General features: G+C 39.2%; 1 protein-coding gene across 1 annotated transcript in view; it reads right to left on the reverse strand.

Moving 5' to 3' along the window:
• The window catches only part of MYO16 (myosin XVI), a 643,638-nt gene that overhangs the window by 181,962 nt on the left and 434,826 nt on the right, over positions 1 to 26,850 (reverse strand). Inside the window, exons 22-23 of the mRNA XM_053563761.1 lie at positions 11,598 to 11,750; positions 7,935 to 8,135 (exon numbers count right to left, since the gene is read on the reverse strand). Coding sequence (XP_053419736.1) covers positions 7,935 to 8,135; positions 11,598 to 11,750 — 354 coding nt within the window. The remainder of the gene's footprint in view (positions 1 to 7,934; positions 8,136 to 11,597; positions 11,751 to 26,850) is intronic.

Below are 26,850 nucleotides of genomic sequence, written 5' to 3' on the forward strand. Positions count from 1 at the left end.
CAGGCCACGATTTTCCCTGCAAATACATTATGTAAATATGTTTAAAGGCACAGAGGCTAGTTTTAATCAGTTTATCACCTAAAATCTACTATGGTATGAATAAGATAAAGATTGCTGTTCAGAGATCTAGATAACAACATAAATCTGAGGAACAAATTGATTTCCAGCTTAGGTTATTCGAAGACAGAGGCGGATCCTTTTCAAGTAGAGAAAAAAGAACTAAATAGGCTGCAAAACAATAACTTCATTTTTTGCCCTGTCTGCAACTTTTTAGTGATATGATTCCTGTAAAGGCCTGTGGAAATCAGTGACAAGAACAATAATGATCAGGTCTAGCATCTGGGATCACAACTTTATCTGTAAGGAAGTCCGTTAGGAGAATGAAGAAGCCTTTCTGAGGAATACAAGCAAAATTCACCTGCAGGAAGATGCATCAGGGCGAGCACAGTACAGGCACTTACAAGGTTTTATGCCATTATAAAATTACAACTCAGAATATGTATATAAACTTCAGAGAATGTTTTAATTTTCTTAAGGGAATACTATTTAAAGAATCTGTTTAAATGTGAAGTAAAATTTCACACATGTGTCTGCCCAATTAAAATACTAATTATAGGGCGGCACCCATAGCTCAGTGGGTAGGACGCCAGCTACACCCAGGCTTGCAGGTTCAAACCCGGCCTGGGACAGCTAAACAATGACAACTGCAACAACAACAACAAAAAGAAGCCAGGTGTTGTGGCAGGCTCCTGTAGTTGCAGCTACTTGAGAGGCAGAGGTAAGAGAATCACGTAAGCCCAAGAGTTTGAGGTTGCTGTGAGCTGTGACACGATAGCACTATACCCAGGGCAACATAGTGAGGCTCTGTCTCAAAATAAATAAATAAATAAATAAATAAATAAATAAATAAATAATACTAATTATAAAAGTAAATGATAATGAGCATTATTTTTTATTCAATTTTCTTTCATCAAAGTAATGTCACACATCACAAAACAACCCATATATTAAGTGAAGATTGGAATGCTACATTAACACAAATTAAAACCTTTATCTACAACAGCGGTTCTCAACCTGTGGGTCATGATCCCTTTTGGGGTCGAAGACCCTTTCACAGGGGTCACCTAAATACATCCTATGTATCAAATATTTACATTACGATTCATAACAGTAGCAAAATTACAGTTATGAAGTAGCAACAAAAATAATTTTATGGTTGGGAGTCACCACAACATGAGGAACTGTATTAAAGGGTCACGGCATTAGGTAGGTTGAGAACCTTGAATCTACAGGGTTTCTCTGTTAGTACTGCAGTTTCAATAGAGAAGACAATATCTTGATTTTCTGCATACAGCTCAGGTCTTTTAAGTGAGACAGGAAGAGCAAGAAAATAGAAGATAATCTGAGTAGCTACATCTTTCCTGTCATCTGTTGAAGTGATACTCGTAACACTGTGATCTGTACAAATGCGTGTTCTCACATGATATAAGAGGTCACGTTATATAATGCAAGTGCTAATGTAAGATACAAGAATTAGTGTTTTTGACTAATCCAGATCATTTTACCACTTAATTTAAACAATTCCTCTGGGCTGCTGATATTCTGATCTGAAAAAACAGCAAGCGGATTGGACGACCCTGCCACTCTCTCTGACCGATGTGTTCAGAATGTTGCTGAACACTGGGGCCTCCTGTGTGGAAGACCCTCAGCTGTTGAGGGTCTTCACATATCGATTCACATATTTGAAGAAATTAGTGAAACTAATTGTTTCTGCATTTATTTCTTGCCCACCACTTAACCTTCCAGTTTACAACTTGATAATTGTATTTTCTTCAGTGGCAAGTTTAATGGCTGTGGCAACTGAGGGTCCTTGTCCTATTCAACGGGACTAAAACTCAAACCCAGGCCAGGGGCCCCAGCATCTCTTCCCTTTCCGCCACACCACGTGAGTTCTGTGGGCATAGACAATAGCATTTTCAGAATTTCACCCCAAGATGTGATATAGAGAGAACGACACGGAGGACTTGAGGAAATGAGCCTCAGTGTGCACCTGCCAGCTTGTGGCACGTTACATGGTGGACCCTAAGATTCAGACCACCCAGATCCCCAGAGTAAGACCTCAATGGGCAATATGATCTTTATGGATAAAATTAGTTAGATTAAGAGGAAGTCATAGGAGATTAGGTGGGCCCTAACTCTTCACAAGGAAAGGAGAGAGGAGTCAGTCACATGACAGAGGCAGAGACGGGGATGACAGATGGACAAGCCCAACAATGCCCTTTGCTGGCAACTACCAGAAGCCAGCAGAGCGGCCTGGACACAGGTCCTCCTCGGCACCTGCTAATACCGAGTGTGGACTTCGACTTTCCTCTCAGCTGTGGCCCTGGGTTACAGCAGGTCTAGGATGTCGGTATGGAGCTGCACAATCTTTGGTGCCTCACTGAACTTCGCCAAGGCTTACTCAACTGGAAAACTGAAATAGTAGTGTTTATGTATGAGGAAGTGGTGAAAAATGTCCCAGAAGTACTTTGTAAACTGGAAAACACTACACATGCTTGCCTCAGGCCTTACTGTTGAAGAGGGAATGGAGATATCCAGAAATTAGGTAAGACCAAGAACTTGATCCCTGGGAGGAGGGCTAAGATTTGGGAAGACGAAGGAAAGGGGCATTCCAGGACATTTCAGGACAATAACACGAGCAGAACAGGCGGAGCAGCACACGGCTCACTTACAAATGAGTCCAACGTGGTGAAGAGAGTCTACAGTGTTATCAGCTAAAGCAACTCACTTCTCTGATAATTTGTAAAAGCTGAATTGATGAATACTTTGCTTCTTTTCTAGGGATGCTGCAACAAATTACTGCAACCTGGAGGGCTCACAGCAAGAGAAAACTATTTCCTGACATTGCTGCAAGCCAGAACCGTGAGAGCTGGCAGACCTCAGCCCTGCCGGCTCTGGTCAAGGGCCCTGCCTGCCTCTTCCACCTTCTGGGGGTTCCAGGTGCTCATGGGCCTGGGGGTGCAGCATTCTAGGCTCCGCCTCTGTGGTCACATGGCTGCATCCTTGGCTCTCTAAAATCTCTCTGTGCCTCACTCTCAGGTGGATCCTTCCCCCGGGACATAGGTTTGGTAAAAGGTGAAAGATTTATGCGATCTGAAGAGAAACCAGAGTATTGGGACATAGGGTTGGGATTTAGAGCTTACCCAGATAATCTCAGATGATCGTCTCATCTCGAGATTTTTTTATTTATTTTTATTATTTTTTTTCATCTCAAGATTTTTAATTACATAAAAGAAGACCCTTTTCCCAAATAAGGTCATATCCTCAGCTTGCGTGGATGAGGGCCTGGACATGATTTTTGTGGGGGGCACTATTCAACCTACTATAATAGTTAGGTGTTTGGGGAGCAGAGGGACTAAAAGCAGAGACACATCATGTTAGGTACAAGGACAATATCATCCACTTGATGTGAATAAACCATTCAGGCTGGTCACAGTGGGACAGCTGTATGAGATCCAAAGGGAGTCCCTTCACAACAGAATAAATTATCCTAATAAATAACTTTTAGGTGAAGATTTTGTGACCAGCAACAAACACAGGTCCTCTAAGTGTCATATATTACATGACTATTAATTTTTCCTTTTTAAACTATTTCATTTAACATATTGTAGGTACATAATAATTGTATATCTTTATATAGATTAAACCTATATTTTCACTTATTCAGTTGTTAGTATTTAAGGTTTCTTTACTGTCTCCTAATCTATTCATTTTTCTTACATCAAAATTTAGGAACTTCAAAACACCATTTCCTACTTCAGTCAGTTTAGAGTCACCTTAATGGAAATTCAATTCTCCTAAGAGCCAATGTCTCTTGCCAAATCATAATTCTTATTTCCTTCAAGATTCTTAATTTTAATAGCCAATAAAATTAGAAACACTTCTGGATTTAATGCTCATCTGTCATGTAAATCACCAGTAGAAATTTAAGAGCAGCCCCTGTAGCTGGTAATCCCATGTATGATTTAAAATTTGCTAAAACAAATAATCAACCAAAAAAACAACAAAGCCCAAAAAACTTCTTTAATTCATATTCATGCTTGTTAATGAGACCATGTTAATATTTAATGCACACCTCTTCCCATTTACTTCAAAATATTTCTGTAATTGAGATTGGAGAATACACCATGCTCCTATGAGTAATAAAAAATTCCAATGTGTTTAGAAAAGATATTCAGCTGTAATTTAAATAATGTTGCTTTAAACACTTTTAAAAGGACCTCTGTGCCTCTGTTCCAAACAAGACTCAGAATTAGGGCAGGGTTTCCTGGTCAGAGCTTTTGAGAAAGGTGAGTCCGTGCAGATGGGGGCTGGATGTCAATATTCTGACCAGCAGTAATAATTATCCTTCCTATGAGAGGTAACAAATTTCACTAAGAACACAAGATAATCCCACCGTAGAGGAGCTGTTGGTGAAGAGGGATGTTGGTGAAGAGGCCCATCCATCTGGCTAAAAAGAGGCTACGAAGCCGCCTGGAGCCCCAGGGCCATGGTGCTCTCTCTCAGAGTCCACTGTCCAGAATAAACCCTGCACGTTGACTTCTAATGAATTAACTTTTTCTGCATGTCGTGATTTATGAAATGCAGAATGTGCTGCTGGATTTTTATTTTTTACTGCAATTGATCTAAATGTAAGTGCACGTAGCTACATTTAATGATTCCAACGGCACATGGCTTGTCACGTTGCCACAAATTACATGGAACATACACTGTAATGTGGGGATGGGTCCTCGGGGTCTCTGGCGGCTAAGACTCCTCAGTACATCTGAGTAAAATAAAAGACTTTTATAAAACCCTCAAAGCAACTCCAGTTATGGAAATCTTGCTTACAAAAATGGTGATTTGACGAGAAAATTCATGATTTCACCAGGGTTTAGGCTGTGTACCACCTAATCAATTGGTTTTCTCTGTTTTGTTTTATTTCTGTAAGAATTCAGTAAAATAATTATGTTAATTTTATCTATTGGTTGTTTTCCTCCCAATTTTTCTAAAAAAACAGTTAAAATCAAAATAGGAACATGAAGTGGCTATGGAATAGTTTCAAAAACTAAACATAAAATTATTTTTAAAATTATTATTTTGAAGCACACTTTTATTCACATTAATGCAGTTAGCCTTTATTCAACACTTTGTGTGTCTTCCATACACGGTAAGGATTTCTGAGACAAATCAAGTATACGCCCACTTACAATAGCTTCCATGATTTTAAAATAATTTTTGTAAATTTAATAAATGTTTTTAAGAAGAAAATGTAGACTAAATGATTGCTGCCTTTACAAGTAACTTTAAAAGTTAATCTCTCAAATATGAAAGAAAATTAAAAGCTCTCCAAGGAGATACATACGTCACTAGGTACACGTTTCCCCCGACCCCTGTCCACATCCCACTCCCTGCGCGAACCACCGTAGACCACAGTCTGCCGCAGTCCCACAGAGGCGGCCTCTGCCTGACCCTGCTCCGCCCTGCTCTGCCTCTCACCGCCCTCTTCTCGGCCTTTCTCTCAGTTTCTGTGATAATTCTTTTCCTACTAACTTCCTTTCCCCTTATCTCCGTGTTCTTCCTTGGTGAAATGATCAGGATACACATTTCCAAGTATAACCAGACTTCTAAAAACAGCAAATCTGGTTTGTCCCAGAATCAAATATTTTTATCATCATATTAGGATTTCCATTTAAAAATCTCAATTTCAGAACATCTGGAACTGAGGATCTTCCTTTCCAAACACTCTATCCTCCAGGACTTCCTCTCGTGGTTGATGTGATACCGCCCTCCGTCAGTGAGCTGACCAAGAAGCCTCCTGTCCTCTTAGGTCATGACCCCCAGGCTAAGGGCGTCCTCCCAGCCACGGCTCAGTTCCCGGTTCCCTCTGCCCCTCTCCGTCCCTCTGCTAAGCTCAAATGCACACTGGAAGAAGCGTCTCGAAAGCCCCTACTGTGCCGTCACTTTTCACCGGGCCTCTGTTTTTCTACCACTTTATTCTCCCACCCGTCTAAAAGTATTCCATGTGGCAACACTGTCAAGAGTAGAGAGGACACAGCCCTCAGCTGCACATGCATCTGTATTCATGACTGGTCAGCACTAACCTTTTTAGATGTCTCCCCTAACGATCTGCCTACACAGAACTTCGGACACCACGTCCCAGACACAAAGAGGGTGGGTGCTGGGCAATGGTCTCCCCTATCCAGCGACACTGCTGTCTGCAGAGTTGAACAGTGAGGAAGTTGGCTTTCCAGATGCCCTTGCCTCTGGGATCTGGTTGTTCTTTAGTTTCCACTAGTCTGGGGTGGTGACACAAGATGTAGAAGGTGGAAGCGGTGAGGGCCACACTGTCACTGTTTCTGCTGCTCCCCCGTAGACCTGTCCAAAAGGCTTTTTCTCCGGCAATGGAGAGCTCCAGGTTTACTCACCAGTGTCTATGGTGTTGAGTGCTGAAGTGCGGACACTGTGCCATGAGGATGGTGGCCGTGCTGAGAATCAGAGACTGTGGCCCCAGCTTTTCCATGTGGCCAGACACTTCCTAACCAAGGCACGGCTGTGGCTCCCACAGCAACACTGTTCTGTGGTGTGGTGTTAAGGTCACACCTAAAAGTTCAACTTAGAGTCTCTCAACACTTATTTTCCCATTCTAAGTTATTTTCTACTTAAATAGCTGGATAGCTGGAGTGGATTCTGTCTTGGGCAGCTGAATGCTGAGTGACCCACAAGCCAGACACCTGCACAGTCCCCCGGCCTCCCCTCCTGCGTAGCTTTGGGCTCTGACTCATCCTCAAAGGTCTCGTCTGGAAAACATTTCTACAATTTTTTAAGGCAAATAACTACTCCTTCTTTATCATAATATATACATTTGTTAAGATGATCGTATTCATAACATATTACTAATGTCAATATTTATTAATTTTCCTCTCCCTTATTTTAATCTGAGATATTCGAGGGCAGGGAGTATGCTTTGCTCAACTTTGATTCTCTAATCTTCCTTACTTGGTATATCATAGTCTTAGTGAACACTGGTTGAAATTAGCTGAGACACATCTTAAGATATTACCTAGAGATTCCCCCTGCATTATGTAATTTGAAGTACGTGGGACTGTGGGCAGAGGGCTACAAATTGAACAGATAGAAGACACTAACTACAGATGGAATTCAGATTGAGGATAAACAAAGTGTATTTAAGAATCAAAGAGTGAATCAAATTTGATCTTGTTAAGAAGAAAAGGAGGAAACTTCGAGCTGCAGCGTCAGGGAGCTTAAGTGGGGTGGGGAGTGGATTAGAAAGAAATAACCTGAACAGAGGTCTTGTGTAGGGGACTAATGACACGTGAGTCACGGGAAGAAGAGAACAATTGGCTTGGAGAAGCCTAAGGAGTGTGATAATTTTAATACAAGTAAAAGGAACTCCCTGAAGGTTCTGAAGGAAGAAAGATGTTTTACAAACCTGGGGAGAGAATCCAGACAGATGTGAGGACAGCTTTTGTTCCATGGTCGATATGCTTTAAGAAAAATTTTAAAACACTAAAAACTATATTCTGGACAAGAAAACTCATATGCCCAATGTTTACTTGTATTAAGAAAAATTTCCCAAAGTTCATAACAGAACTCTTTGTATTAAATCCAGGAGTCCTTGGCTCATGTTAAGTTACAATTCTAGAAACATGATGAAAAAGAGGACACGACCTGCTTCCTCATTCTGAAGATATCATTGAGATAATTCCTTATCAGACTAAAGGAAAATAGCTTAGACAAGTAAAGTTTTGTGGGTTATTCATCCAGCTTTTGCGCATCATAATAATACACCCTGAAATATAAAAAAGCCTGAAGCTGGTCGCTAGCCCACTGTGCGTTAATGCGCAGGCTGACTGCGCAGTTCTGCTACTCACCCTTCCCGCATAGTGCATGATGGTGAACGCCGTGCTTTGATCTCTGAGGGCAACGTTCCCGTTCCCGTCCTTCATGGGGGAGTAGACTGCATTTGTGTTTGATGATTCCAGGAGGCTTTGCAGCTTTTTGGGGAGGTTTGTTTCCATTGGCCAAATCATTTGGCTTTCTTCATCCAATAAAGACAGAAATCCAGATGGCTTCTGAAATTTAAGAAGAGATAGAAAGTTGTTTCTTCTGGTACTTAGTTCAGTATTTTTATTATTGTTCATGCATGTCACTTATATTTTATTATATTCATACAGACACTCAGAAAATGCATCAGTCTTCACTTTTAATACATTTCTATTTCTGCACACTGTTGTATTCCCCAACCTATCACTGCTATGATATAAAGGAGCCTTAGGTAGTATTTACCAAATACAAGGAATGAATGAATGAATAAATGAAAAAATGGAAAAATATATTTTAGTGTCATTAAAACACTGGGGTTATTTATATTTTCCCATCTGAATAAGAAAAATACCATTTCAGAGTTTAGGAAAGTTATTATTTTTTGACCTAAAACTTATAATATACCAAATACTTCATATTGACTATGGGACAAGAAACCTAACAAAATTAAAACATGCAGTGATGTGCCTATGGCAAAATCCTATTCAGCAGGTAAGGTGATTCTAAGTTATTCAATATTTAGCTTTAGAAAAAAGAAAGCTTGAAGTTATGACTTACAAAACTTAAATTAGAAATCTGACAGTTTATAAATGCCCAACAAAGAAACTAAAACCATATATATAAAGAGAACAACAATTTAAACCTCACTAGGAGGAAAATTCTACTAAGATAAATTCCCAGGTACTGATGTTCTGCACCCCCCACCACCACGTAGAGTTATTTTAAAAGTACTATAAGTCCACGTGGTTCAGACAAGCCGTGGAATCACTTCCCACTTAGTGTGTTCATCTTTTCTCTTAGGGTCCCCAGAAAAGTTTCTCTGTTGCCATAACACCTCTACCTTGTTAAATAAGGTAATTTATACTACTTCTTTACGTTAATCTGTCAAGTGTCGTAATTGTTTACACCAGCTCAATGCACTTTTAAAAGCGCAAATGCCATGAAAATAATTCTTCTCAGGAAGTGAAGAGATACGTTTTGACCCTCCAGTGGTTTCATTTTGTATTCTGACCTGCAGATACCAAACTGTACCAGCCCAGGCGTTTAACACAATCATTTATGTGCCTAATAAAAAGTCCTTTCTTGGTGTCTCAAATATTTTAGTTGGTTTAGGCCTTTCAAAGGCTCCTGCTCACATGGGAGAAAATGCAAATCCTACATGCAGCTGTCTGGCGGTGAGAGGAGGAGGCGACTAACCCCTCCCTGGGGAAGACACCCTGGGGGGGCGCTCATTCCAGAGGGCTGTGTTCTGGGATGTTGGACAACTGTGAACAGCCAGGTCTAGAATGAGACACCAAATAGGCTCCCTGGAAAGGAAAGGAGGAAGGACTAATGAGAGGGAGACCGGTGGCTGGTGGCTGAAAGGGACTGGGGACACCTGCAGAGAGCTCCTCATCCACCTCAGTGCACGGCCTGAGGCCAGCAACACCTGGGGGGATCTGTGTGACCAATATGAAAACGGTTTTTGATAAAGAAATTTAGAGAAGAAAGTTTTCCTGGGAATATGTGCTCAACACACAATTCTAATAGTACATTGCAAGAGTCCCAAAATCTCAGACTGGCCAGGGACCCCCTGGAAAATCCCCACTAAGATCCCACAGGTGAAGAAATGTGTGTACACACACGCACATGTGAACACACATGTGCACATATACACATATACATGCTTACGCAAATATGTACATCTTTCCATTTATAGCAAGCTACTTGCTGAAGAGTAATAAAATGTCGGTATTATAATATCAGGAATCTTTCTCTCATCTACCATCTATGTTGTCATGCGCCCACACGTCCACGCACACCACACCATGTGCACAAGCACACACAGACAAATAGAGGAAGGACAGAGGAGAGATTTCAAGGCTGTCTGCAAGTGTGTTCATGGTTCAGGGGTAGTGACAGACCTCGTTTGGGGGCAAAATATTTGTTTGGTAAAGCCTTTTAAGTTGTTGCAGTAATTCAAAGACAAAGCCCCTAACTAGTAGAAGGGCAGATACCCATTCAGAGAGAGTAACTGCTCTGCTTCAGAATGCACCACGGTATTCTCCAAGGATGAGGAGGCTGACGACCAGCAAGACTTTTTAAGCATTATAATTTGTATCGTCTCCAAATTAAAAAAAAAAAATCTTGTGTGTTATATCTTCTGAATGTTTCAAATAAAGCCATAAAAGAATGGTTGTAATTAACCTTCTAGATTTTGAAACTTGTTGGAGTATGAAAAAGAAAATAGAACATGAAGAAATAGGATTAACAGTCTTCAGTTCCTTTAGTGGTCATGGCTCAGGAGGGACTGGATTGTTCTACCGCATGTGAACGGTTCTCATTGGTAGTTTCGTCTCCACAACAAAAAGCATCCAATATTTTAAGAGTCCAACGGAATGTGCTAGACAGCTGGAGAACTTGGTAAAATCTGCATCAAGCCTTCCCCTCTAGGCATAATACAAATCTGTAATCGCTGATTCGTAGATAAGGCCTATGATGATGTTTATTCTGACGCCCGTTCTCCAGCAGCAGGGACAGCACAGTGAGTCAGAATGAGCTGGGTAGGGACCCGAGGCTTTCCATGTGCAATTCAGCTTACAGGTCTATCAGAGTAAAGGCACTGTTATACCCCAAATAAATAAAGTATATAATATGATATTCATCACAACCAGGGCGTTCAGAAGGAAAGGGCATCTGCTTGAACACTTGAAAAAAGAATGTTGACAATGTAGCAAGATCAAAAGTGTGCTATGGACTAAGGAAAATGCCTAAAATGAAGTAATTTAGAAATCTACCTTTTCAGAAAGAAAGAGCAAAAAATGAAATACTCTGGTCTCCAAATAGTTGAATGGTGCCTGTTTTAAACAAACTCTACATGTTTTAGAGATATTATGGGTACATTCATATAATGTCTTCCTCCATTAACAAATTGGAATTGCTATTTATCCAAGTGACATTTATTCAGATAATACAGATTTTGAGTTAAAACATCTTTCATTGTAAAGCAGAAACAATAAAGATAAGCAGAACACTTGCAAATGCCTTCAGACTCCTAACCAAGTATTTTACATGGGCTTTGTGCTTTCCTGCCAGCGTTTCAAAATTTAAATTGTAAAAACTTGGATGATAAGTAAAACATTCTGTTGAATTATGATATCACTAATTTTAGATGTTATTTTGGAAAAAATCATATTTCTTTGCCTTGAGCACTCATAACTGACAAGATGAGGGTTTTAGTGATGTTGAATAAATAATGTTGAATATTTTTACATCAAAATGATATGCTATTTCTTATTCTTTCAATGAACTGATGATCCTTCCAATGCACTTTGAAAAAAAAAAAGTAATATGTGCTTTTCAATAGATTTGAAAATATTATAAATACATTATTGCAGGACCTCCTATGCAGATATACCTCAAAACCAAGGACTCCTGAAGGACAATTCTTTGTCTCCAGTATATTTAAATGCATGTATCCTGTTAAGTATCTAATTATATTATATGAATACCTGGAAAAAAAAATCCAAAACTCCAGTCTGGTTACCAGGAGAATATGCTGTTTCCATGGCAACTCCCTCTTGTATACACTCTGCTTGCTCGTGTAGAAAAAGCACTTCATTGATATAATGGTGCATCTTCTCATTGGTCATGTTGACACAGAGCTATGGCAGGGGAAAAAAGAAAGCAATTCACAAGGTAGTCCAGCAGTGCATGCCCACTTGCTCAATGACGAAGTTTCAGACTGGTGAGCTGCTGCCCCAGGAGTGTCCGGACCAGCTAGTCCACTAAGATGCAGCATTGCGATGCTGCCCAGAGGGCAAAGCACTGAGACCTGACGAGACATCTCCAGCTATTTCACAATTCATGTCTGTCTGATTTCATATAGTCTGACTATTCAATTTAAAGAAACTATGTTAAAAACAACAAAAAATATAAATACAGAATTAACTTATCCATTATTTAAATATATGAACATTTAAAACATATTTCCAAAAGGAAAGTATATTTGGACTCTGGCCAAGAAATGAAGATAAGGTTGGGTTTACCACGAACTCCTAGGAGGAAAAAGAAGCGTTTCTTGAACACCTCATTTTTGGTTCCACATTAGTGATGGGCAAGAGTGAACGTGCATTTCTTTCACTAATAATAACCAGACAAAGCATTTTATTGTAGAAACTATTTTCTTTCTCAGAATACTTTCTACATTTCCCCAACTGTTAATTTATCTCTTTACACAAGACATTTCTACCAGGAAACATCTATGTTATTTCTTAATCTTAATGTCTTAATGTCTTAATCTGAAACTATTTTAAAAAATGAAACAACTCAAATCTGATCAAAAAGAAATATGACTTCCCCCCCACCCTGCAGGGGATCCTTCTATTTTTATGTTTTCTTTTTATATTAAAAACCCTGTAAAGTCTTATTTCTCTGCTATTGTCCCAAATTCTTATTCTCCTGTTTTCTCCAAATACAACTTTTGAGCTCAGGTGCCACCAAAATTGCTTTGTTGGAAGTCACCAGTGTTATGTGCAGTTGGAAATCGGTGTTAAACTCTTAGTATCATTTTTTCTTGAGTCCCCACCCCCAGCGACAGTGGCTTCCCGGGGACACTGCACTCTCCTGGCCACCTTCTCCTCTGGCTGCTCCTCCCCTGTCTTCCTTCCGGAGTCTCTGTGGCTCCTAGCTCCTCTGGTTGGAACGTTCCAGGCTCTGTTTCCCCATCTGGCCTCTTCTCTGTCCCCACCCGCTTCTTCCGGGGGCTCACTCAGCCTCACATCTCAGATCCTCTTGTTTCCTCATCTTTCCCTGAACACTGTGTTATTCAAGGTAAAATCCAAAGATCAGTTATACGCACTTAGCGTTCAGTAACTCACCGGAAATGATTAACAATGAATAATTTATGTAGAAGAAAGCAAGCGATCAAACATTTTAAAGAAAATTAGATCTCATCTGCAAAGGGAATAACTGTTAGGATTATATTTAAAGTGAAATATCCTGTATTCATTTAAAGAAAATATCAAAGCTTCTGTAAAGAGCGTAACAAATGTGACAGGAATAAACAGTCACCCCTGACAAGAAGGACCTCCCTGGCAGGACCCCCTCTGGACACTGCTGCCCCTCTCAGGGAGGTTGCATCTTCTCTACAGCTCAGGTGGGGGCGCATCTTATGTTCCATCTTCCACAGAGCGAGACAAGCTACCTTCTCAAGTGAGAAACACGGGAGGGGCTGAATTCTCCTCATGGGAGTCTGCGCTTACCCACAAAGGTGGCCATTAATAAATTGAGAATTACATGCACATAATGGAAATTTTTTTTACTCACAGACCCAGTTATTTGGAAGGGTGGAATATTATGAGATTCTAGAGGCACAAGTAAGTCTCAGGGGCAAATTTTCAGGAAGAAATAAACAGATTAGAGTGCGGAACATCAGTCTGAACGCAGGAAGGCATGACAGTCAAGCTCCACTTCACCTATTCCCAGGGCCAGATTTTCTGAGTAGGCATAGACAGCTCAAATTCACTCAGAAACGCAGGTCTGGGGCACTCTGATGGAAGCAGAGCTGAGAGAGTAGAGGCTCTTACGATCTGGTATAGTTACTTGAACAAGAGTACACTTGGACGTTTTTATTATTAATACAATAAGCAGAGAATAATAGCATAGTAGAAATATACCAAATAAAAGACTGAAGTGATAATCATATTAAAATGTAATCTAAACATCGCATATTGACACCCAAACAATAAAAAAAAATAATTCTTAGTTCTAGGTCCAAAAATGATGCTTCAAGGGTCCTGCCTGCCTGGATGGCGGCATCTCTGACTTCACAGTCAAAGGCAGTTTCTGTAAATTCAGTGACAGACGAGTTTCTGTAGACTGAATACGCTTCCCTAATGCATTCTACTACAGACTGGAATGTCAGTTAAAAATAAAGCAAGAACCATGCCATGTTGTCGCTGTCTTAAAAATCATTTTAAAACCTGGAGAACTAGAGGGAATTTATTTGAACTTGGAATCACTCTTGGCATCTTCTTCCCCACCCGCCTGCTCCTCTGTGAACACTGGAATTTCTATGATTTTCTCCTTTCTATCATATTTTCCCATATAGACCTGGAACTTTTCCTCTCTGCTCTCTGACAAATAGATTTCATGAAATATGATCATAGATGGGCCTTCTTTCCATTTAAAGCTCAGTGTTTCTTAGAAAAACCCACACGTCCGGTGTTCAATTCTCTTAATTCAAAATACAAAAATACAGTCACTTCAGATGAGAATACACCTTACAAAACCTCTAAGTTTGTTGTTGTTGAGTCAAATGTGACTTAAATATGGACACAGACCAATAAGTTCTGCCCATTATCCTCCGTAGCTGGCAGAGGGGCCCATGGCAGTCAGGATCTACATATCATATAAAAATATTTTCTTTCTTGTAACTGGTAACAGTCTAGCACATTCATCCCCTTGAATTTTCCATGAAAACTACGTGACGCCCGCAGACCCAGATCCTCCTGGTGAGTTTCTATGTTTATCTTCCTAACAGCGTATAAATCTCCAGGAATGGTTTTGGAAAGACTAACCATCTTCTATACAACTGGGTGGCATCTGTCCGCAGTAGTACCCCCACTGTTAAAGCAATACTTTTCCCTGTCATTGCATTTTGATCATAAATTAAAAATAGAAATGTATGAAAATTGTTAGGAAAAATTCAAAATTTTAAAATTCACGGTGCTTCAAAAATAATAATCCTTTGACTAATAAATTGTTAAACTCTTTTAATATTGAGGTAACTTTTGTTTTAAGGAATAAAGGGTATACAATTATTAAAATTGGGGTGAAATACTTGCTAAAAATATACAGATGATAAATGACTCCTCCTATGGAATGGAACCATTGGAAAAAATTTTATTTCATTATACGACATATGCAATGGTAATTTCTCAAGGTTTTCTTTGTATTAAAAATATACTGAGTCAGGATGGCACCTGAGGCTCAAAGGAGTAGGGCACTGGCCCCATATGCCAGAAGCGGCTGGTTCAAACCTAGCCCCGGCCAAAAAAAAAAAAATGCAAAAAAAGGAAAATACACTGAGTCATTTAAGAAAGCACAGATAAGATCCTATATTTCAGGAATTTGATTTACAAGGTATACAAATAGAATGCTTAAATGTAATCTATTTTAGAAAACTAACTATAAGAAACAAAGGTTGAATCCATGAAAATATCTGTTACCATGCAAAACAATAAAAAAGAAATTCCAATTTTTTAAAATAATCAATGGCTGGTTCTCTACTGTATAAAAACCCTCCAAGTTATAGGACCCTCCAGTTCGCTCATTCTGAGACTCTCTGATTGCACGAGCTTGATGTACGTGGATATCTCTATTTAATACAATTCTCCTGCCATCTTGCATTCAGAATAGTCCTCAGCTCTGCACACACAAAAATTACTTGCATTGACGATTAAATCCCTTTGGTTTTGATTGTCTCACAGCTGACCACCTCCACAGTGTTCTGATGGACCTGAGCCTTTTCATAATAGAAAACAGATATTTTAAGTTTTTTACTGATATCTTATTGAATTGAATATTTGCTTTAGTGAACTGATCCACTGGTTTAATCAAAAGGGCAAAACCAAGTGTGAATGTAGGCAAAGCCTGCTAAAGACAAAAGCTGGAAGGGGCCAGGCCTCTGCTGTCTTCCTTTTTTTCCAAGAAAGTCTTAACCGGCAGGGGTATCAACCTTTTTTCTTCTCCACCGCACATTGGAAGAAGAGTTGTGTCGGGCCACATAGTAAAATAAATACACAACCATGAATGAAAGCTGACGAACCCCCACTCCCATCCAAAAAAAAAAGGCCTGTGCATAATTTTCCTGATATCTGATGCCATAAAAAAGCAAAACGGTCCTCACACAGCTCACTTGCAGCTGCCAGCCACGGTTGGACAGCCCTGGAAGCACTCCGCCATGCTTGGCCACCAGAAAGTGATGTCGCCTGTGCCTTTAGATTGAGCAGCTCAATTTGTTGCTCTCCTGGTCAAAATGATTCACAAAACATACAGCTACTCTGGTGGATTTTAAAATGTTTTTTATGGCCCAGTGTGATTTTTCCAATATACCTGAACCTTTTATTGTATATCTTGTGTTTTTTTTTTTTTCTTTCATTCTGGAGGAAACACAATCTTCAAGTAATTTATTGAAATCCCATAGGGAAAGTATAGTTTAATTTGTAAAAATAAAATAGTCTGTGGACTGATCTTCAATGTGTAGCTTTTATTACGGTTGTACGTCCTGGAACTAAACCTGTGTTTGTATTTCCAACAGGGGAGAGCAGCACCGTTTGGAAAGGAGACTCGCTGGGAGCAAACACAGTATAAAACAGAGTGTTCTTCAAAATCATCTGGATGTAATGCAGATACCAAAATGTTTTACCAAGAGTTTGCCTTTCCTTATTCTAAGTTGTTCAAAGCACTCACTGAATCACAGGGAAACACAGAAGCACAGGACCATGGGCTTCAGAGCTGCTGGTAAACAGGGCCGAGGTTAGAAATATGAATGTGCTCTCCCAGGAGATGCTCAGGTGAATGTTGAAAAAATCTATCTGACCAACCAAATGGTGGCCGGAGTCATGGCCAGAGCCTTAGTCTTGATTATGTTCATTGAACGGTCTTCGTGTGTGAATGTGTGTGTGTGCAGGCGTGTGCTAAACACAAGCAGAGAAAGAGCATGCAGGTTTTACAAGCACATTATTTATCCAGAAGCATGAATCTGCATCAGTAATTGGGATCACTGACTTCAACAAAAACATTCATTACTTCTGCTTCTCAACTCTACACATCAGAGTTGGTTTAGGTTCCACTGGATTTCTAGATGTTCCTCAGAGGAGACTTGACTGTAGGTGACAGGTGGGTATTCTTAATGGTAATGAATAAATGTGAGGTAACTTTTTAGTTAGTGTGTACCCTTACCTAATTAAAATACATGCTTTGTTTTTCTTTCTTTCTTTTTTTTTTTTTTTGTAGAGACAGAGTCTCACTTTATGGCCCTCGGATAGAGTGTCGTGGCATCATACAGCTCACAGCAACCTCCAACTCCTGGGCTTACGCGATTCTCTTGCCTCAGTCTCCCGAGTAGCTGGGACTACAGGCACCGGCCACAACGCCCGGCTATTTTTTGGTTGCAGTTCAGCCGGGGCCGGGTTTGAACCCGCCACCCTCGGTATATGGGGCCAGCACCCCACCAACTGAGCCACAGGCGCCACCCCATGCTTTATTTTTCATATGCAAGTGTGAGTGATTATAAATTGCTTTCACTGTAGTACTGAGTACATCGGATATTTTGCTTCCATTCCTGAGATACTTTACTAAGAAGAATATGTTCCAGCTCCATCCATGTAACATAAAACAGGTAAAGTCCATTTTTTTAATGCTGCATAGTATTCCATGGTATACATATACCACAATTTATTAATCCATTCATGGGTTGATGGGCACTTGGGCTTCTTCCATGACTTGGCAATTATGAATTGAGCTGCAATGAACAATCTGGTGCAAATATCTTTCTTGTCAAATGATTTTTGGGTTGATAGAGGGAGGGTTAGTAGGGGGACCACATCTATAGAGCACATTGCAAGTACAAGTTGGATCTATCAGGTGTAGAACACAAATGTCTTAATGCTGTAATTGGGTAAATGAGGTGAAAGCTATGTTGATTAGTAGGATGTTAGCACTCCAATTTGTACAAATAATCAACACATGGAATCCCATAATGGCATAAATGTATTTATGATCTATGTACAAATGACTTAATAAAAAAAAACATGCTTTGTACATTAAGTGCCATTGTTAAATGGTTTAATAATAAAAATTATACACCCTTGAAAACATTCTTTAGCAAGCCAACCTTATTGCTTATCCAGATGGCCCAACATTTGTATTAATGACAAACTTAATTTCTTGAGTAAATTCTCACCAACTGTTCTCTCTTTATTTTTATTACTCAGTGAAAGGTATCTGAAACAAAAATATAGCAGAGCATGACATATACATCATAGAATTAAAGTAGGAGATAAATTAAAGCTGTCTCTAGTTGAAGGCAGAGTCCCAGGCACCAGGCAATGATTTTCAATCCTAGTTGCACATTTGAATTAACTGTGGAGCTTTTGAAGAAAAGCTGATGCCTGGGCCTGACCCCAAACCAATTAAACTGGAGTGGAGCCCAGGCATTGATGTATTTTAAAAGCTTTCCCAGTGATTCTAATATGCAGACATTGCTGAACACAGTGAGATAAATGGTAAAACCGAAAATGTACCCTCCGTTAACCAATTTGCCCATCAATTAATATACATGTGTGTAATACATCACATATTACTGTGTGTGCATGTGTGAGAGAGAGAGAGAGAGAGGGAGAGAGCACTCAAGCAGGAATGATGTTAGATTTTAGATATTTGATATTTCTCAAATATGTGCAGCAGAATACTATTTGTATGCAATGTTAATAGCTATTTTGTATAAATATTAAATAAGCTGAAGCCAGTGGGAAACGTTGAGTCGGGTTAATGGGCTTCTCTACAGGGCTTTCCAGGGGTTTTTCTGAGTCAGGTATGCTGTGAACCTCAACCCAACTTCTTTGAAGAATAGCTCGGGGCTCATCCTTGCTTTCTGTGCTTTCTCCAATGAATCCAGCATCCTGATCTCTCCACAGTGTCTGTGAAACGGCAGGTGCAGTGGGCTAGTGATGAGACAGCATTTCTCGTTTGTTTCAGTCTTAAAATCCTATAGTTTATTTTGTTTTCCCTGAGTCTTCTATTATTGTAGAGGCCTTTTTGGTAAAGTAGTGTTTGCTTTGTTGCCAGCACCTTTTGTCTGACCCTGATAGAGGGCCCAACCTCTACCAATCATCTGCTGGTATCTCAGAAGCAGAGGACTCGGGCAGTTGGTACTGCGGGGGGAGGGGTGCTCCCCTCCCCAAACTCGCACCGTGAGCCCCTCAGCCACCAGAGAGGAACAAGCCCCTTGCTTACCACCTGGCCCCAAGCCTCTGCAGTTGGTTTTGTCTGTTTGGGGGTTTTGTTGGTTTTTCACCTTTCTACTCCCCTTTCTTCTTCATCCTTCTTTTTTTTTTTTTTTTGGTGTTTTACTGGCTCTCAAAGGGACCAAACATCCTTTCCTTCTCTGGTTGCTTTTTGACATTTAAAAATCAAAGTATATACACAAGATATTGAGCACATACAAATGGCAGTTACCCCCAGTGTATAAAGACACGGCTCTTACACAAATAAAAACACTTTCTCTCCCTGCAACCTTTCTTTTAGTTATTCTGCTATTCAGAGCAATGTGCATTCATAAAACAAATCCAGTGTTTTGATGTGTCAAATCCATAACTATATTCTCCTTCAATGTAAGTAATTGCTACTTTTGGACTTCAAATATTGGTGTTTAGAAAGAAGCATGCCAACAACAAATCAACTGGCTAAATTGATCAGATTTTATAGAACAGGTCGGGCTTAGTGGCTCCTGCCTGTAGTCTAGCACTCTGGGAGGCCAACGTAGGAAGATCATTTGAGATTAGGAGCTCAAGATCAGCCTGAGCAACATGAGAACCTGTCTCTACTAAACATAGAAAAAGTAGCTGGGCATGATGGTGGGCCCCTGTAATCCCAGCTACTAGGGAGTCTGAGTCAGGAGGATCACTGGAGCCCAGGAATTTGAGGTTGCTGTGAGTTAGGCTGACACCAGGGCATTCTAGCCTGGGCAACAGAGCAAGACTTTGTATCTACAAAAAACAAACAAAAAATCCCCCCCAAAACAAAACAACAACAACAACAACAAATATATATGTATATGTATGTGTGTGTATATTATATATAATTATACTATATATATACATATCATATATATATTTATACACATATATAAAATATGCTAAGGCCAAGAGTTAAAAATACAAATAAAAAAAATTTTAGATGTTTTGTATAATAACTTACACATAAACCACGTACTTCAGTTTAAGTAGAGGTCATGCCCAAATGTTGGACATGTACCTCTGATCAAAATGCTCTTATTTTAAGCTTCAGTAACTTAAATGATGTATGATGTATCATACTGTACATCATTTTCAAAAAAAAGTTTTTGTTTAGCAATAAATGTTTATATTAGCCAATAGCCTTGTTTTTTCATATGAATACATTCATGTAGTTCAAAACCAATAATTACTTTATTATTTCTACCCACATAATTGTCATTTTTCTAATACTCGACAGTTACCCAGAATCAAATGCAAAGCTTAGAGACATCAAGAACTACCCTAGAGCCCGGCACAGGAAGGGTTGGGCTTCGGAGTCCCAGCTGGTCCTGCAAAGCCCTTGGGGATACCTCTTGATTTTCTGAGAGGGTTGCTGTAAGAGTTGGAAATCATATAGGAAAATAATCTGACTAATAGTAGAAGCACACAAAATTGCAGCCGAGATCAGTGGTTACAGAGCACTGCGTAAACACATTCTCCTGGTTAGCACATTTGGGATTTGAGGCCTTCTATCTAGATTGCCACTGTGGTGAATCTCAGCTTTCCCCTGGTCACTAGAAAAGCTCAATTCACTCTTCTCAAAAGAGATTTCACAGATGTCTTCAAATGCATAAACTCCTGCTGTGATTTGTAACATTTTCTTTACAATGAAGAATATATACCTGCATTATCTAACTTATTTATTCATATTAAATGGATTTGATGAGAACCTCACTATGAAAAAAATAATGGCATATAAAGTTTATTAAGGGTTTATTATTTTTACATGTAATAAAATAAATAATGTTGAGCACTAAGAGAATTAGGAAAAAATATTCTCATGAAAGGGCAGCAGTTAAAGTTTGGATACTAACATAAAGTTTGTACACTAATGTAAATTTAATTCTGGCTTTTAGAGAACCCTTCAAACTGGAAATAACCAAAGTCATTAGAACTAGACTCAGACTATTAGTTCTGTGTGAACTTTGATGAGTTACTCAGGTTATTTGTTCTCTTTAGCTCTGAAATGGGAATATTGTTTAACTTACAGGGATTCTAAGAGAAAAGGTCATTTAAATATATAGTTTATAAGCTCAAAGTTCTTACTGTGTTCCTGCTCTCCATTTGTTTTGTTACCTAAAGAAGACCTATAACTATACTATTTATAAACATAAATCCAGTATTGTTGTGAGAGGCACATTGAAATAGAATCTCCTTATTTAATCTTTTTTTGTAGAAAGCTGTGTAACAGTATGCTAGAGTTCTGATATATACTGAAAAATAAATCTCCTCACCAAAATTTTCCTTACCCACAGCTTGGTGAGTTCCTGAAATGACTTTGGACAGTTTGAAGCCATTGTGGAAAAGGGATACATGGTGCAAAAAATGCTTTAGGAGAAGGACAGGCATTTAGCACATTTATGATTTTTAAATCGATATGTGAAACAACTTAATAATAGCAATGTTGCATCATATTCGTGCATCAATTGCTCTGTAGATAGACCAATACTGATATCTAAGAACTATCAGAAATGCACCAAGACTAAATTATATGGGTGCTGTCATACGCAAGCCAAAACAACAAACTTCTCCTCTTTTAAACTCCCCAAATCCTTTCCCCACAACATCCAATTAGAAGGGATCCCTCACCATCAAGGGCTGGGTTCTGCTTACTCTGTCCCTTGAACTTGGGAACGGTTATTGTCCCAACTCGTAGAAGAAATTACACTATGTGACTTCCGGGTTATATGAAAAAGGACATAGCTTGTGCATGGCTTTCTGCTTTGGGGAAGCCATTCTCAGGAATCAGCTAACATACCTCAAGAAAGTCCGGACTGGCCTGTGAAGAAGCTGTGTGAAGGGGCCCTATGGAGGGAGCACGAGAAGAGGGCCTGAGGACCCATCCAATGGCCACTGCCACCTCAAAATGTGTGGCTGACCCTTCCAGCAACTTTCGCCTCCAGCACTCCAGCTACTCAGCTGAGGTCCCAGAGGTGATGGAGGGAGATAACCTGTTGGAGCTCCCAACCCAGAAGAACTAGTGAGCATAATGAACTACCACTAAGTGTTCTGGTAGCTCATTACATGGCCATAAAGTCTGGAACGCTGAAAAATGTAGAGGATTAGAACAGAGAAAGGGACAGGCACAAAAGTGGGAACATATTATCTGGATAGAGAATATTAAAAAAAAAAAAAAAAAGGAAGCCAAGCGCAGTAACTCACACCTGTAATCCTAGCACTCTGGGAGGCCAAGGCAGTTGGATTGCTTGAGCTCACAAGTTCAAAACCAGCCAGAGCAAAAGTGAGACCCCATTTCTACTAAAAAAGAAAATAATAATAATAATAGATAAACTGAGGCAAGAGGAATGGCTTATGGCTTGAGCCTAAGATTTGGAGGTTGGTGTGAGCTATGATGCCATGGCACTTTACACAGGGGAACATTTGAGACTCTGTCTCAAAAAAAGAAAAAAGGAGTCCTTCTAACACCTGTTAGACACCTTCACATCTATGGGATCTTTAGTGCCTGGGACAGGGTCTGGAACATGAGGCAAGAAAGGGTTGTAAAATTCAGAATGAACTATTCCAATGCAAGTAAAACAGGAAAATGGTCCTTTCAGGGACTCCTTGCTCCCCTTGCAGAGCAGAGACTGTAGCACTCTCTGTTTCCCATCTGTAAAATGGGATAATCCATGTGAAGAGTATTTGGTAAGAGTTAAATTAATAGTAATTAACTCACTATTTTATTTATCTATCATAGCAATGATAGTCACTTCACAATACGGATAGAAATCTCACAAATTTCAACTTGAATTTGAAATCACCAAATTACATAATTTCATAAACTTTAGAAGTCAAGGTACAGATATTTTCCTAAACTCCTGAACACACAGCCCAAGCCTAAATGATCATTCCTCTGAATTATCTACTAACTCTCATTTCTTAGAAAGCAATCTGTAAGTAGGGAACTGTTTTGAGTCCTTGACAACTCCTCGGAATTCAGGTGAGACGCAGCCTGACTTGAAGAGAGATCACGTCCTCTACACAGAAGTTGCTGCTCTGAGTACCCTGTTTTCTCTGAATTGTCTAAATTTCTCACAGCAGATTACTGAGAAGTGGTTTCACCAGATCCCACAGCTCGAGGAGACCCTGATGTGCATCTGCACACATGAGTTTCCAGGGCCATACGGGGAGATTGCTGTATGTTCCAGTCACTGGTTCCCACCTCTTGCTCTTTGACATAGAGCTGTATAGCAAGAGGAGCTTTACAATAACAAGTTTGCTGAGAAAATATGATAGCATTTATTAAAATAATATTTATATAACCTAAAATTTTTCTCACTTGTTTAAATGGCATAATACAGTGAATTTCAAACACACTTAACAGTGAGAAGAATAATATACTGAGCCGCATCTACCATCAACTAACTTTAACAATTACCAATAATTACTGACTCACAGCCCGGTCTACTTTACCCACTGCCCTATTGTCTTCAAAAGGGGACTCATTTGAAGCAATTTGCAGACTTTGTGTCGTTAATCCAGCAAATATTTTGTTAGCGTAATTCCCTGAGATGTAAGAACTTAGGGTAATACATCCATAGTATACCTTTGTCACACATGATTTAATCAATAACAACCTTAAAAAATTTGTCATCTGTCCAGTTTTCATATTACCTAAATTATTTCATAATTTTATACCTAATTTAATAAATTAGGGTCTAAAAATGCCTTCACATTCACCTGATGTATATGAATTTAGATCACTTTTAATTTCTAAATCCCCTCCTTTCACATATTCCCCCTAAAGTTTATATGTTGAAAAAATCAAGTTGTTTGTCCTGTACAATTTTCCCCATTTTTTGTTTTTGAGATGAAGTCTCATCTGCCACCCAGGTTGGAGTACAGTGGAGCAATCACAGCTCACTGCAACCTCACTGGATTCAAGCCATCCTCCTGCCCTAGCCTCCCAAGTAGCTGGGACTATAGGCGTGGGCCATGTGTCTGCTGATTTTTTCTATTATTTTAGAAATGTTCTCTCACTATGATGCCCAGGCTAGTCTTGAACTCCCAGGCTCCAGCTATCCTCTCCTTAGCCTCCCAAAGTGCTAATTCCAGATCTGGGCCACCATGGCTGGGTCAGTTTCCCACACGTGGGACTCAGCAGAGTGCCTCCTTGTGGTTTATTTTATCATGTTGCTTTGTCCTTGGTTCCTGTTAACGAATAGTCATATCAAGAAACATTACGATATTCAGATTTTTTTTTTTATTAAATCATAACTGTATACATTGATATGATCATGGGGCATCATACAGATTTTCTCCTTCCTTTTTTCCCTCCCTCCCTGGTAGTCATGCGTGAAAGGTTTCTTGTGTATGTCATCTTTTTATAATGTCAGCCGTCATTAGCACCCACTGCCCAGAGTCATCCCTCACGGGGAGCTCTAGAATTGATTTCTTCAAATCCTATCATTCATCCTTCATTTATCTGCCATGGGACTGAAACAAGTTATAAATTAACTTAGGGAAGATTAGCATCTTTATAACATTAAGCCTTTCCATCTGAGACTATGGTACGTTTTTTCATTTGTTTAAGTCTATTTTGCCTTTCAAAAACATTTTAAAGCCCCTCTAACTTAGGCTGTTTATCTATTTTGAACAACATAAATATTATCTTCTTTTCTATTACATCGTCTAACAAATTATTTTAAAAACATGTGATTGGCTTTCCACACTGATTTTTATAAGTTGCTACTTTGCCAATTTCTCTTATAATTTGTAATTTATTCTGTCTCACTAATTCTTTTGAGTTTTCTAGATATATGGTCGTATCTGGAAGTAGTAATATTTTTACCTTTCCTTTCCACTTCTTATTCCACAAGCTGCGTTCTCTCCCCGAACATATCTGTGATTGCAATATGTAAGGGAGACTTTTGTTTATTACCTTTACCAACCTTATGCATGTGGAATTCACTACTTTTAATTCTTTTAAGACTGTGGAAGCTTTCCAATTAAGGTGTAAGGAAATATTTTTTCACTGTTAGATAATAAACTCCACATAATTAACAAGATTTTATAAAATCTAGCTTTTATGCAGAAAGTGGATGATAAAAACAAAATTAATCTGAATCATCAGAGCCTCTCAAGTTCTACTGTGGGGTTCAAAGTAAAAAACTTCTGCTGCTTATGTTAACTATAATTTTTACATTAAAACTTGTCTTTGTTATAAGAAAAGAAATAATTTTGAATAGAAAAAATGTATTAAAAGTCTGTAGTAGTCTTAATGTTTGTGTACCCCCCAAATTCAAATGTTGGTGTGAATCACCAAGTTGAGAGCATCAGATGGTGGGCCTGTAGGACATGACTGTGTTGTGATGCCTCTGCCCTCCGGAGTGGGACTAGAGGCCCCAAAGGCCTCTCACGGACACTGAATTTGCTAGCACCTTGACCTTGAACTTCCCAGCCTGCGAGTAATGAATTTCTATTGTCTATCAATTACCAAAGCTAAGGTATTTTTTTTACAGAAGCCTGAACTAAGACAAGGTCATGGAAAAGAGGATTAGAATTTTCTGTTAGTTAAAACAGGTTCTCATTTAAAAGCATCATATTGTCAGTGTGCCTTGGAGCCCCTGCAGGTGCCAAGGTTGGAGACGCTGACATTTTGGAGTGCTGCTTCACATCCCCTCAAAGTGTCCTTGTGACAACCATTAGTTAAGCTTCTCAGGGAGAAGCGATTGCTGAAAAATGCATGTGTTATTCCTGAACAAGAAGAAATACTAGGAAATCTCAACTGTTTATTCTTCTTTAAACTCCAGTTGAAAACACATTTGTCATAGTTCTATTATACATGAAATGCAGACCCAATCTCAGTCCTGAAGGAGTTGACATTCTAGTGAATAGCTGATAAGTAGGTCAATCATCTCAGAACAGAATATAATAATTACTTACAAAAGCACCAGTATTTTCTAGGTTTGACTCTGTACATGGATTGATTGTTTGTAATCATCTTGTTGAAAGTTTGCAGTGGAATAAAAATGATGAAGTTCACCTTCTATTAGCAACAAAGGAAGCTAAAATGTCTCACTCAAACCAAGAGCTTTATAAAAAAATTTCACATGTAAACTTAGGAATACTTGAAAGGTTTCTTGTGCATGTCTTCTTTTTATAATGTTAAATCCAGTTATTGCTAAATCCAGTTTAAGACGAGATTTGCATTTATCACAAAGAAATAATGTTATCCTTGTAAATGATGCCTGTCATTACTGCTCATGATAGAAAAACAAACTTGCAAAGAAAACAATATGTATATTGCAATTATTGTTTTCATAATTTAAGTCTTAAAATTGGTCTTGATATTTTTGCGTATAGAAGCTAGTATAGGCTCAGCGCCTGTAGCACAGTGGTTATGTCACCAGCCACATACACCAAGGGTGGCAGGTTTGAACCCATCCTAGACCAGGTAAACAACAATGACAACTGCAAAAAAAAAATAGCCAGATGTTGTGGCGGGTGCCTGTAGTCCCAGCTACTCGGGAGGCTGAGGGAAGAGAATCCCTTAAGCCCAAGAGTTTGAGGTTGCTGTGAGCTGTGATGTCACAGCACTCTACTGAGGGTGACATAGTTAGACTCTGTCTCAAAAAAAAAGCTAGTATAAAACTAACTTTTGGCATTTAGCAGAGATCTAACCAATAGATTGGAAAAAATGTCATTCTTCTTACACAGAAATTTCAAGACTATGAATATATTCTAAAACATATCATTGAAA

This window comes from Nycticebus coucang, chromosome 15 (assembly GCF_027406575.1).
Source record: "Nycticebus coucang isolate mNycCou1 chromosome 15, mNycCou1.pri, whole genome shotgun sequence".
NCBI lineage: Eukaryota > Metazoa > Chordata > Mammalia > Primates > Lorisidae > Nycticebus > Nycticebus coucang.